Raw genomic sequence first — 14,763 nt, 5'->3', positions numbered from 1 at the left:
ATGTCTGTAACCATCCATGTTTTGGTGACACAGTAGAGGAACACAAGAAACCTAAAACTGAGATTCACATCTTTGTGACTTGATATTCCTACGCCTTCACAAGAATTAGTGAAAAATCTACAGCGCAGTGCTGGATAACAATACTATGGGTTAGGTGTATTCTTTACTATCAAAACAATCTTATGGTTTCTACAACCACACAAGACATGGTTTTAGCATTAACACTTCTAATTCAATATACGCCCCGGGCTCTGCCCTGATTCCTCCCACCATAATTTCACGTCGTACAAGTGAAATATTCTTGAGTACGGCGTAAAACGCCAATCAAATAAAGAAATAAATAAATTCAATATATGTAGGACTCTAATATTCCCAAGACAAAACGTCAGCTAACTCATCGGTTATCTAATGAATACTTAATTGGTCTTTATTTTGGAATTGAATAAGAAGACACATAGCCTCATTTCATCTCTGCTGAACCTTTTATTCGGGCGCTAAAAAAATCAGAGAATACAAAGCAATCCATAAATTAATAATAAAAAACAGCTAATCTAAAGAAATATACATGGAATAATAGCACACTTTGTCACCTTTCGCAAATGAGTTGAACACACCACAGCGCGGTGTCTCAGCTCTGCTGATCAACATATTCCATAAAATGATGTTTCTTAGCTCTACCATCCGCCGTATTCCGTATCCAAGGCATGTTAAGATAGATCAATGTATGCAAATATAAAGACTCATACCGCACTCAAATTTACACACCCTCGTTTGAAACCTAATTCGGCGGATTCTAATAAATTTATTCTTTATCCCTTCTTTATGGACGACACTGTTTCCCTTCTAGAAACCGCGGATAAGCCGCTCCTTTTCCCTGGTCAGTCAAAAGTGGATACTGGGAATCAAGTGTGGTACATTTCAGAGTATCTGTTCGGTAGAGTGCGGCTAAAGAAGTTGGTCATAGCTGAGATCTGCTGGGAAAGCAACAGCTTCCAAGAAGTCTTTTATTGAAATTGCTACTTCCCTAAACCAGTTACGCAATAGTAGGGTTTGGAAATGTGATGGTTGTATGTGTATGGGGATACACATAGTTATGCACAATTCTGTATCTGTTAACATATGTATAATGTTAAGCATTAATGTTAAGCATTTATATTTGCTTTACAGAAAAAAAAGGATCACTCAATGTAGGCGTACAACATACTAAGGAAAATGTTATTATTTAAAGCTGTGCCTGGTGAATAGTGAACTTTATTATCAGCATGAGTATGCCCTTGACCGTACAAATAAGGTAACAGCCTTAACCTGTCAAATACCTGGCCAAAGCACTCAAATTGTTTGCACCTTCCACTACAGCCACATCCCTGGCAAACTGGTTCATTATTTATTTGACGGGCTGTGCTAGAATTTCTACACTCCTTACTGAAATTGACCATATTCCACAAGTTCATCCATCCACAAGGATAATACCTTTTGGAAGCATCGCTGCATGAAGACATCACAAAACTATCGGCATCTTACTCACTTACCAACAATTATTTTCTCCACGCCAAATTGACTCCAAAAAATAACACACTCACAAAAACTGTAACCAAAGCAAAATATAACAAATAAAAGCAAAAAGAAACAAAAAATAATAAAAATACAAAATAAATAAATCTAAGTACTACACTGCTCAGAAAAAAATAATCCAACCATAAAGAATTACTGTATAGCCACAGTGAAATGAAATACTTAAATCCTTAATAGTTCTTGGAATAGATCTGAACTTGGTAATTCATCCCGGTCATATTGTTCCAAAGTTCGTTCACAAAAGCTGTTTACAGCAGTCATTAAATTTCCAACCGTCCATCCACGTGCTCTCAACTTGGACTGAACCTGATTTAGCTGAAAAGAAAAAAAACCAGAAAGATTGAAAATCATTTTAAATCTTTTTCTTCATTTGTCTGACTCATCCGTATACTTTTTCAGATTTATTATCTGGGGTTGCAGGCCTGAGACTACACAAACGGACGGACCAAGTGTTGACATAAATCCACAGACTGGCAGAGTGGAAGTGAAGTAGCTTCAATAAATCCACCAAATAACTGTTGCATTACCAGTGTCTTCCAAGAAAAATTTTCCCTCCCTGGTCGTGGGAAGATCTGCCACCCGAATCTGGATGGTCTTCCTATACATGTTTGCAATATAGTTTCTCAGAATCTTTGAGATACTATTTTCTGATGAATACTAATAACATATGAAAACAGAAGAAAAGGGCAAATGAAGGAACCTAATTTCAATGTCTTACTTCCAGGGAGGATCACATGTAAAAGTTCCTGATTACTTGAAGCTGTATAACTTTTAATACTACATGACCCTATTATGACACCTCTGTGCCCCTACCTGTGCCACCTGCTGATTGCTGAATGTAAAGTAGAGTAAGGTGGGTGCACGGGCATATGAGGCAGCTGCCCACTGTATCATAGCCTTGAGCTGGGGATCTCCTCCTAACACACCACAACCCCAGTTCCCTGTCGCTATGGCACGCATCCGCTTCTTACAATCCTGCAACAGCAATGATGGTAGCACTAGTGAGCAACACACATTACTGCATGGTAATGTTACACGTAAACAACACACATTACGGCATGGTAATGTTACACGTAAACAACACACTCTATTACATGGTAATGCCACATGTAAACAATCGTAAGTTCAAGTCAACAGCAATGCAACAACAGTAAACATCAAAGAAGCTAGTACATTAAACCAGCAATTGGGGTTTTTGAACAAATGCCAGGAAGGCATGGATGCATTCTAGGCATTCTAAGCTTCCGTCATTTGTGACTATATCTCTGAAAGTTAACCTTCTTTTCACATATGACGACAGACTGAACGCCTTATAACGGCAAGACCCACAAAGGTAAATCAATCACGGCTCAGTATTATTACAAACCGAAACATCCCTCACAGAAAGACTGAACATACTATGTAGTCATTTTGTTTCTTAATGTTGGATGTGTATGTAATCAGCGAATGTCTGACATCAGCTGAACAGGTATATACCCAATGGTAAACCATGGTAAGACTTTTCAAGCTGATAATCATAAGATCCATTTCGAAATCAACCTAAAACACAAGTTGCCAAAGGGATACATAGGAAATACGATGCTGTGAACACTGCTTGGTCTAGATCTTATAAATCATATTATATGCATATCTTTGGCTAAGTATCAGAAGACATAGGTTATTTACATCATGTACATATACACTAACCTGTGACTGTTTTGATTTGACAACACTAGCAGCCTCTGCTACCGCTGAGGACAGGATGTTTGTAGCCAGAGGGTTAGAAAAGTCCTCCAACAACTGGTAGGGAATGTCACTGGCATCTAAAAACGGCTCCTCTGAAGACAAGGTGACAGCGGTTTTAACAACATCACCAGCCATGCAGCAAGCATATCTGTCGAGAATTCCATCATCTGTTTCTTCTAACAGCAGAATTCTTGACCCGCCTTTCTCATTAGCAGCATCAGACTCCGGCGCTGCTTCATCCCAAAGGTATAATCCATCTAGCTCAGCCTCGGACCGAGAATTTTTCCCCAGATGTTTACAGTTTGTGACAGCACCTTCGTGATTTGACCTTGGTGACAATGACATAGAACTACGATTGTGTGATTTTTTGCCTTTATTCGAAGACGTGGAACTCATGGAAGCATTTCGGTCAGCAGAGGTTAGAATTAACTCTTCTTCAAAAGAAGCCAAAAGACTGTCTCGAAAACCAGAGCAGCTACTTCGACGGGAGCTGCCTTGATCACTATACAAACTCCCTCGCCTTTCGCTACGGAAAAGCTCAAGACTGGGTATGTAAGGATTGCTCCTTTGTAGCAGTTCATCAAGTGAGGACAACATCTCATCCTGAAAGCCACGCTTCTGTCGACTCACTTCTTCATTGGAATGCCAACGGGACATTTTGATGCTAAAGCCATGGTGATACCCCCTTCCGCTAGGAGAAGCACTACGTTTTTCCAGCCCACCATTCATGAAGGCATGTATACTATTTGTTTTCTGACTAGGCTCGCTGCTTCTTCTCGAATGTGACTTTAACAACCAGCCACGGTTCACTTCACGACACGCATCACTTATGATATTGTCTGTAAACGCTTGGGCATAGTTGAACATTTCTTCTTCCAGTGACAGGTGATCAATCTCCGGTACATGTTGGACATCTACCACTTCACAAAAATCTATAGCTCTGGATTTGGTATCATGGAAAGACTTGGTAATTTCATCTTTGGCACCCTCAAAACATGACGTCAATAAATGATCTGCTAGCGAGTTGTAGTTCTCCAGTTCTGCAACACATTTTTGCCTTGACTGATGACTGGAATCAAATGCCTCCTTAGATACATTATCACAAGTTTTCAAAGCTTCTAAAAGTTTTGTCCGGGATTGGGAATCATTCCGTAAGTCTGTCATAATCTCATGGACAATTTTCTCCGCCAGTATGAGTCCCAACTTAGCATGCTTAACGTCTTCATGAAATATCTTATCTAGATGCTCTGCATTGGTTTTGGCATCCTCGCTCAAATTGTCGGCAATCTTTGGGGCAAACTGATCAAAATCTACACTGCTTGCACGCTCTCTGCAAACATCGCAATCATGCTGTCTTTGAGCCAAGTCCCGAAGAGCCAGATTTAAAATAATCTTTGCTAAAGAATTTGCATAGTTGACTAGTGTAGCAGGTGAAGATTCCTCTGGGGGCAAGTCCTCATGACCAGTCTGACCATCTTCAACAGAGTAATGAGGTTGTTGGGAGCTTTGCAAAGGCTGATTCTCAGCACCTAATCTTTCTACAATGTTGTTGTTTTCACTTTCTTGCCAAAACTGATCAACTTCCTTGGAAGCAATCTGAACAAGGTCGTCTACAATGTTAGAAGAAACTCTGTCCATGGCCTCATGTGATACGGGACTGAATGATTCTTGAACTGAGGCAGACTTTTCTGGAATGACTGATTGCAAATCTTTCTGTGTATCTCCTTTGTATGCCCGGATAGGTATTGGCTTGTTTGCTACAGTTGGCAGTGGAATGCTGTTGAAAGTTTGTACTGCCTGGAAACTATGGGCAGCTGCACAAGATCCCTCCTGCAATAGCTTCTCTGCCAAAAGGTTGGCAAACTCCATCAGTGAGGAGCTACCAACTTCTTCCTTAATGGTACAGTGCCTTTGGTCTTGTTTCTGGAAGGAGTCGTAATATTCTTCAAACTCTGAACTAAACTCTGAACTATACTTTGTGCTTGAGCTACTTCTCCTTGAGGCCAAGTCACTTAAATTTGAACTCCTTCTTCGGCCATCTGACAAGAAATCGTCAAGACAGACTCCCAGCAGCTCTGGACCTGTGTGGTGTTGGATTGGACTGCTGCTTAGGTCTATGGCTTGGCCAAAATCACTCAGCTCAAAACTTTTGTTACCATTTTTGTCTTCATCTGTGCTGCCCACCTCAGAGTGCTGCATTCTTCGATTCTGCTGCAGAGCTGCGGCTTGTTTAACTGCGGTAGATAGCACATCCTCACTCAACTCCACAGCAAGGCTTAACAATGATGATGGAAGATGTGGATTATCTGAAACTAAAGAAAAACAACCACTGAAAGGTTTAAAGCTGGATGAGTAATAAGGACATCAAATGTACAACAGTTCATTTATTGTTTATTTGAATGGTGTTTAAAGTATGTCACTACTATTGGAGGAAACCTGGCTGAGCCTGTAAGGAAGCCTGACTTCAACTACTCTTGGAGGAAACCTGGCTGAGCCTGTAAGGAAGCCTGACTTCAACTACTCTTGGAGGAAACCTGGCTGAGCCTGTAAGGAAGCCTGACTTCAACTACTCTTGGAGGAAACCTGGCTGAGCCTGTAAGGAAGCCTGACTTCAACTACTCCTGGAGGAAACCTGGCTGAGCCTGTAAGAAAGCCTGACTTCAACTACTCTTGGAGGAAACCTGGCCGAGCCTGTATGGAAGCCAGACTTCAACCCACAATCCAGCCAACATGAACTGGATAGAGGTCCCCCGAGTCTTAAGATATAGTTCATAGTATTCAAATTCAACAAATCCTTGAAGATTATAGCATGCTACTGTCTCACAAGCTGAGCTACATGTAATTCTCCAATAACTTCATACCCGTACAAGTACATTAATTATTTTTATCTAAAGGCTCTCATACATGGTGTCTGTCAGAGTGCCACACAGTGGCCTGATCTGTGAAATATAACATTATACATGTACATACTGAGAATCTTGCTCAAATGTGAACCCTGTATCCAGTGTAGTCCAGCTTTTCTAATTTCTGCCCTAATATAACAGATCCTCCTAATATAAACCTGACTGCTACCATAAGCAATGTTTTTTACCTACGGCTCAATTAAACCATAAAGTCCATAAATAAGTAGATGGAACTGAAATTAAACTGCTGGGAACATTGATCTAGACAATGACTTTTAGGCAGTATTTGGTGTAAGCATTTTATATCACTGATTAGAAGGCCAAGACAACAAAGCAATATTGTTTGGCTGTTTGGAAATTTGGTGAAATATTTATGGGTCATTTGCTATTCTGGTTATGGGATACCAGTTTCCAAGGCACTCAAGACATGCTCGGATGTTTTGTCTAAGGGAGACAGTCGCAAAGTGTGCAAGTCTGACGTCAGCTTATACATAATAAACCAGAAGAAATCCTTGCAAAGGGAGCTAAGCCAAAATAGCCCAGGCTTGAAATGTTGTCTGCTGATCTAACTGCCTGTAAGGAAGAACTTCACAAAGTCTCACCTTCATTGCTAGCGTTTTCTGGTGCAGTATGATAATCTTCTTCACTGGATGACTGCTCAAGTTTTGTGACTGAACGACTGGCTTTCAACGTGTTGTAGCGTTCCTCACAAAGCTTAAACCCTACCAGAGCCTTGTTTAAGTCCCTCAGCAGAAAGCCTTCTCTGTACTGCCGTTCTTTGGTGCCAAGTTTGTAAGAGGCGGCGTCTATGGCACAAAGGGCAGTCTGCAAATTCCCAGATTGATCTCTCTACAAGAAACAACAAGAAATGATGAGATTTTTACTTCTGTGCCAGACAGTCACATTTAAAATACCTGTACACTGCAACAAACATACCTGTACACATATACGAAAAAAAAAAACCCTATACATTTTGTTGAAGATCTCACTTTCCTTTAGGTAACTTACCTTCACAATCCCCAATACATGTATATGTCCATACACAATTTATTATACTAAGTTTTATAATGAGAACATTCAGAGAAGGTAATTACTTCATTACATTAAACTTAAGTACACACAAGTTCAGGTGATGGGCAAGATGTATGGTAAGTTTAATCAAAATCAGTGCAGTTGTTTGGGAGGAGATGCATGGGCAAAATCGTGTATACAGATGGAAGGACAGACAGGGTGATTCCAGTATAACACTCCCACCCCACCACCCCCAACTCTGCTGAGGGGTTTAAATATTTTTAACAGGAAAAATTTTTTTATTCCTTTAAAAAAAGCTTAACCTTCCGTTCAAGTATGTACATTTACATATCATACAGTACCTTTAGATAAGAGAGCTAAAAAAGCTTAACCTTCAAGCATACAGAAGCTAAAAAAAATAAAGCTTAACTGGACACTGACACCGACCACCATTTTTCCTTCCTCTCACAATACCTCTCTTTAATTTGTACAGGCAGAGCTAAAAATATGACCAAAACTATAGAATATGGAAACAAAATCATTGTGGTTACCAGTATGTATTGAATACTCATCAATAAAAGCCTATGTACCTTATGAAATCTCATTTATCCACAATCAAAAGTATACATAAGAAGATGAAAAATTAATAAACTTCATGTAAGACTGCAGCTCAGAGCATCGTCGACCTCTGAATGCCATCAGGGCTTGGGGAATGATGGAAGTGTTGAAAATTCCATGTCTGAGAATGGTATTAAATAAACACCTCTGTTGAACTGGGGTGCCTCTGTGGCTCAGTTGGTTAGCGCACTAGCCCAGGAGCCTCTCACCAATGCAGTTGCTGTGAGTTCAAGTCCAGCTCAATCTGGCTTCCTCTTGGGCGTACTTGGGAAGGTCCTTCAGCAACCTGCAGATGGTCGTGGGTTTCCCCCGGGCTCTGCCCATTTTCCTCCCACCATAATGATGGCCGCCGTCACATAAGTGAAATATTCTTGTGTACGGCATAAAACACCAATCAAATAAATAAATGAACACTATTGAACTGGGAATTCCCGAAGCAATCAAAGTAGAGATGTCCAACTGAGAAGCCATCAATGTAGGGATGTTGAACTGACACTTTCTGAAGCAATCAATGTAGAGATGTTCAACTGAGAACTCCCGAAGCCATCAATGTAAAGATGTTGAACTGAGAATTCCCGACGCCATCAATGCAGAGATGCTCAACTGAGAACTCTTGAAGCCATCAATGTAAAGATGTTGAACTGAGAATTCCCGATGCCAGCAATGCAGAGATGTTCAACTGAGAACTCCCGAAGCCATCAATGTAAAGATGTTGAACTGAGAATTCCCGATGCCATCAATGCAGAGATGCTCAACTGAGAACTCTTGAAGCCATCAATGTACATATGTAGGGATGTTCAACTGACACTTCCCTGAAGCAATCAATGTAGGGATGTTCAACTGAGAATTCCCGAAGCCATCAATGCAGAGATGCTCAACTGAGAACTCATGAACCCATCAATGCAGAGATGTTCAACTGACACTTCCTGAAGCAATCAATGTAGAGATGTTGAACTGAGAATTCCCGATGGCATCAATGCAGGGATGCTCAACTGAGAACTCTTGAAGCCATCAATGTACATATGTAGGGATGTTGAACTGAGAAGTCCTGAAGCAATCAATGTAGAGATGTTGAAATGAGAATTCCCGATGCCATCAATGTAGAGATGCTCAACTGAGAACTCTTGAAGCCATCAATGTACATATGTAGGGATGTTCAACTGAGAAATCCCAAAGCCATGAATATAGGCATCTTGAACTGAGATCTCCCGAAGCCATCAATGTAGGGATGTTCAACTGAGAATTCCCGAAGCCATCACTGTAGAGATATTCAACTGAGAACTCATGAACCCATCAATGCAGAGATGTTCAACTGACACTTCCTGAAGCAATCAATGTAGAGATGTTGAAACGAGAATTCCTGATTCCATCAATGCAGAGATGATCAACTGAGAACTCTTGAAGCCATCAATGTAAGGATGCTGAACTGAGAAGTCCTGAAGCCATCAATGAAGGCATCTTGAACAGAGATCTCCCAAAGCCATCAATGTAGAGATGGACACAAGCTGATATGCTATTATCATACAATTCCATTGTGTGGCTTGTCAGACATGGCTGGCCGAAATGTAAAATACTTGCGGATCTGATATGAGGGAAACAGCATGTGTATGCCTTGAATTATAGTAGCTATTACCCTACCCACCCCAAAATAATTTGTTTATTCATGTCCTCTAGTAGACAGATACAAGCCGGACAATGCAAGATCTGAAAATGTATCCTGATTTTTATTAGAAAGTTGGAGATGAGGGTACCTTCATGTTTGCACACAGGCAACTTCATGGCAGACTTGGCAGGTGAAGTCTGGGCAATGGTCAGATGCGATTCATGACAAATGTCTGGCAGCCATCAGACTAAGCTACGGCCGCCCCGCTGTCAGCATCAGGGTAATAACCGCCAAAGTGGGTCGTTCTCAGACAAGTTCCCTGTCAGGGGTGAAACTTAAGAGGCGGGAATACGTCGGTCATAGATCAATAGCATAATCAATGAACTCTGATCACAAGATCACATTGCAGTTCACTCAAGTCCTCTATAATCACCTCACATTTTGCCTTTTTAATTTGGTGCCTGACGCAAAAGGCCTTTGAAATCAGAGGGCTAAAAATACTCCCTGACAGTTGTAGATTTTCACAACCGTCTTTTCTTGCCTGTGAAATCATTAGGAAAAAAAGCACAATACAATGCTGGGAAACACGACGGCTGAATAAAATGAAAATCTACTACAACTGCTTGAAAGAGGATTGATCCGCGATGATTAAATTACTGGGTCGGGTGCTTATCCATTCACTTCACACCACAAAATCAATCAGTAATCGGCAGCTCTTATTGGGCTTTCCTGTTAAATTACGTCTTCTTTCGTCCCCGGACTACAAAGCCAAATCAACTCCATCACCACATGCCCAGACAAATGTACAATGTATGACAATGTTTGGACACACTGGTCACTTGTTCTGTTTGTCTCTGGTCAAACCAAATGCACTGGATTATAATTGATGGTAATTTGAGTAAAGCTATATCTGACAGGAGATGAACATCCCGATGTATCATACACAACACCATTACCATTGAAAATCACATTCTACTGAATGCACCAGTTCATGAATGTTATTATATTAAGTGTCAATCTCCAAACTAACACCTGAACAATTAAATACAAAGCTCAAGGAATGCTTAAGTTTCCTATCTACATTGTAATTTCCCCTTCCTGTGATAGGTAACACTTTCAGCAAAGCAGTAAGGTATACATGTATACAAGCACTGTAGTAAGCAATATATCAATATATGTATGTATCGTCCTTTCTTACCCGTGTCTGTTGCCTCCATTGAATATTTAAAACATATTTTACTGTGATTAGCATGAGTTTAGATTGCTCAAAATTGTATTGCATTAGGATAAAGCAACTGTCTTGCATGCCATAAAAGTCTCCAGCCCATGTCCATGCATGACAGGGTTGGGACATACAGTATGACCCACGTCCAACAGCAAATCGGGCGCGTTATTTCACGGGGCCTGGCCGCGCTTTGTCAGTACCCTGTATGCGCCCAGGCTGTGCACTGTCCGTTGTCTGTTGCTGATCTGTTGCTGCTCTGTACACGCTCTGGTCATGTGGTAAAAGAAATTCTTCAACCTTTTCAGGTGTTTGCAAGGTGTTTATTCAAGCAGATTCTGAAGGCATTATTCTGTTCAAACTGATTTTTGTGAAGCCCTGAAATTTGCCAATCTTACCCATGTAGTTTTGTTTTTGAAAAAAAAAAAAAAAAATGAAAGTTGCTCTTTCATATGCAAAATGGTTGAGGAATTAGTGTACACTTACAAGGGTGGTATTTGCCAGACAAAGGCATGGTACGATATGTATGTGTCCTGGTAGATCCCTATCTATTTTTGATCAGTGGGTCTGCAAGGGAAATCAGGAGGAGTGACAACACCTCTCAGTTTACCACCTGTACGAGGAAGAGAAGGTATATCTGCACATGGAAGCTTGGACAGAAATATACTCGTATTAGAACTATCATTAATGTGGCAGTAAGGTAAATACCTATGTGTGCAAAATTCCATGTCCTATTAAACAGAAGTAGTATACACATGTATATACCATAAAATCCAGGGGACGGTTTCATGAAGCTTACTTAGAGTTAAGTCACCCTTAGCTAAGTGCACTTTATATCTTTATAACACACATGGCCATGGCAGTTAAGAGCTTACTTAGCTAAGTGAGCTTCATGAAACCGGCCCCAAGACAAAAAATGGACAGTTCTGAGGAGTGCAATATACTTGCCGTGAACTCATTTAACACTAACAATTAGACCAGGTGTCAGAAGAACACCTGATTTCTCTCTACATCTCAAGTGTGCCACCGAGACGCAAAGTACATGTACCCACATTCTGCACTTTATTTTTGGGGACAGACCAATCTGGGAAATGTTATTAAGAGCTGGTCTACAATGTATATACCAAATATTTTTGGCAACAATAAAATCGATGAGCTCAAACCCAGTCAAATTTTGGCTATTATATAATATTACTTTTCACAAAATATCAGCCTCTTCTCTGCATGTTACCATTCATTTTATTTATTTATTTATTTGATTGGTGTTTTACGCCGTACTCAAGAATATTTCACTTATGATGGTGGGTGGAAACCGGGCACAGCCCGGGGGAAACCCATGACCATCCACAGGATCCACATCCAGACCTTCCCACTTACAGCCGGAGAGGAAGCCAGCATGAGCTGGACTTGAACTCACAGCGACTGCATTGGTGAGAGGCTCTTGGGTCATTACGCTGCGCTAGCGCGCTAACCAACTGAGCCACGGTGGCCCCATACCATTCAAAATCATCATACAGTTCCTAAAATTTATAAAGTGAGTCTCGTTATACATGTAACTTTTTTGACTTATGATTTTGGAATTATCGTAATACTACAAATACTAGTAGTACAGTATGAGTCTGATTGTTAGTGACAGGATAATAATAATAATTTGAGCTATTCTTAATAAAGGCAAGAAATCTGATTTGATAGCGAATACAGACTTAGCTCCTTTAAAGAAACAATGGAAAGTTCACTTGTGCTGAGGTACATCGTAGTTTAGGAAAATTCTTTCAGCATGTTTGCCTTTTTTGATGTTTCAGCTTTATCTTTACCTAATTCTACATGTACTAAAGCCATGGTCTACATAGATTGTAGCCATGAGACACAAATATCAAGGGCTGAATTTCACCCATCAGTAGTGACCATTGACCAACAATCACATATTGCCTACCTATGCTGTAGACTTTTATATCAAGAATACCATAATTACACCTGACAAATTTCACAAATATAGAAAATATAAAGCACAGTGCCTCGTCAGGTGTAAGACAAAGTCAATATTGAAGGCTGTTGAATCGGATCAAGTCAAACATGTGGCCTCATGATGTCCATCTACAGGTATAGGTCAAAGGTTAACGATCTGACTAACATGGGGGAATTGACCAGTTTATTATTCATTATCCTCAAACTCAAAAAGGATACATTTTGACCATTTATTGGGTGTGTCAAGTCCAATTCCAAGATTATCTGTGTTATACACAAGTTGCAAATCAGTGCATAAAAAGGGTAAAGGTTGTTGAGTACTGTAGAGTGATTATGTCATGCCCCTGGGTGTCCCACAGGCTCAGGACAATTAGATCAGGGAACTATCAGGCAACACTCTTTTCAGTCAAAGACATTCTTATAGAATTAACCTTCCCACTGCCTGATAAGACAGTGATCAAAGACATTTGCCTTTTTTCTACTTTGAAACTTGAAACACTTTGACCTTTCCATGAGGTGTACTAGAAGAGCATCCAACCATCTTAATACTGCCAAAGCTGTCTACAACTGCATATATTTCATTACTGAATGGAAGATCAGTGGCTTTTCAGTAAGCTGATACCAGAAAACAGAACCCACATGATGTAACCTAATTTTCATCTGAATCATTTGTCGCCCTGACCATCACATGCCCTTTGAGGTAAATTTTAACTAAATCTTCCCTTTCACGGGCACAAAGGAATGCCTTTCTGTAAAACTGGTCCCCGCTTCACATGATAAAACATCCCTCATGTACCTGTAGGTTTTATTCGAAAAAGAACAAGAAAACAACAACCACAGAAAAATCCCTCCCCTCCAGAAAAATACAAATATAGCACAATCAGAAAACGAACAGCATAAATATATTTTTAAGATATTGGGTATACTTGTATGCAAAAACACAACCTGCTTACAAAATAATCTTTATCGATCTTTCTCGTTCATAAAATGGTATACTGATGATGTGCTAGCAGTAAACAGCCCGTCTAATAGCAAGGGCTGTCAAAACCACATACTCTCCAGATTGTAAATCTTATCTGAACTTTTATTTGTACAAAGCGGTTTCCAAAAATGCAGACTTTACCATAAGAGGTAAAGTTTCAATTCTGACATAGTAAATTATTCTTGCCTGGATAGCAATACACTGAAGACCTCTACATATGGTATGTACATATCACACTTGTTAGATCTCGTTTGTTTATGTGACTTTTTCAAACCATGTCACAAGTTATTACAGCAAAAACTTGTGTATGAAGATTATTCATGGAATGCCTTCACTCTAAGTTTCTGAAGTCTTACAATGAGTATAGTTCTCTTGTAAATATGGACAGAGTGTTCGTAATCCTCGGCACTCCACATATACTTCTAACCTGCATCAAACTGGCCTTAACCCGCAGCTATAGGGGTCACATGCGCAATCAAAAGCGCAAATGAGATACATACCTTGATTATCAACAACTTACAAACTAACATCAAACATGATTCAGATAATGATTTCATTCACAATCCACAGCGTCTTTCCAAAATCACTGAAAAATGTTGCCTGCTTCTTTTTTGCATAAATCCATCTTAATTTCTTGTTATATGTACTTTCTTAGTTCTTTGGTGTTCTGTGTTGAACATTGTTTTGGGAATTGGCTTTGCAATTGACCTGGAACATCCTTTCGATAGAAGGCTGATATACAAATGCATGTTTTGACGCCCTTTATCCATGTAGCTGTTAGCAGTTCATTTCAACATTCATTCGTGCAAATATTTATCAATAAGTTATTTATACCAGTAGCATATAAAAAGCCAAATGTAGTTGCAGCCTTCGCAGAATGCATAGAAAACAGAGCAGTGCCCAGGGGAAATCAGCAGATTTCATGAAAAACAGCTGACAAACATTCCACTGGAGAGCCACAGACAAGCAAGAAGCTGTATTGAATAGACAAGAGAAAAGGAGGTGAGCATGAGGAGAGGAGATTTAAGTGGGGAGGGGTTGTGGCATGAGTAGAGGAGATTGAGGTATGGGGGTGGGAGGTGGCATAAGGAGAGGAGATTGAGGGGTGGGGGTATTTGGAGGCGGAGGGCTGGCATGAGGAGAGAAGACTGAGGTGGGGGGC

The 14,763-nt window shown here is 40.2% G+C and overlaps 1 protein-coding gene across 3 annotated transcripts in view; it reads right to left on the bottom strand.

The window, feature by feature from the left end:
- Positions 1-832: 832 nt before the first annotated feature.
- Positions 833-14,763, bottom strand: part of LOC135479023 (uncharacterized) — a 63,077-nt gene continuing 49,146 nt past the window's right edge. For all 3 annotated transcript variants that reach the window (XM_064758726.1, XM_064758728.1, XM_064758727.1), the window contains exons 8-11: positions 6,803-7,049; positions 3,259-5,609; positions 2,386-2,547; positions 833-1,887 (exon numbers count right to left, since the gene is read on the bottom strand). In XM_064758726.1, the coding sequence (XP_064614796.1) occupies positions 1,735-1,887; positions 2,386-2,547; positions 3,259-5,609; positions 6,803-7,049 (2,913 nt within the window). In that variant the 3' untranslated portion in view covers positions 833-1,734. The remainder of the gene's footprint in view (positions 1,888-2,385; positions 2,548-3,258; positions 5,610-6,802; positions 7,050-14,763) is intronic.

Source organism: Liolophura sinensis, chromosome 12, assembly GCF_032854445.1.
Source record: "Liolophura sinensis isolate JHLJ2023 chromosome 12, CUHK_Ljap_v2, whole genome shotgun sequence".
Lineage (NCBI taxonomy): Eukaryota > Metazoa > Mollusca > Polyplacophora > Chitonida > Chitonidae > Liolophura > Liolophura sinensis.
This window is presented reverse-complemented; position numbering and strand designations above follow the sequence as displayed.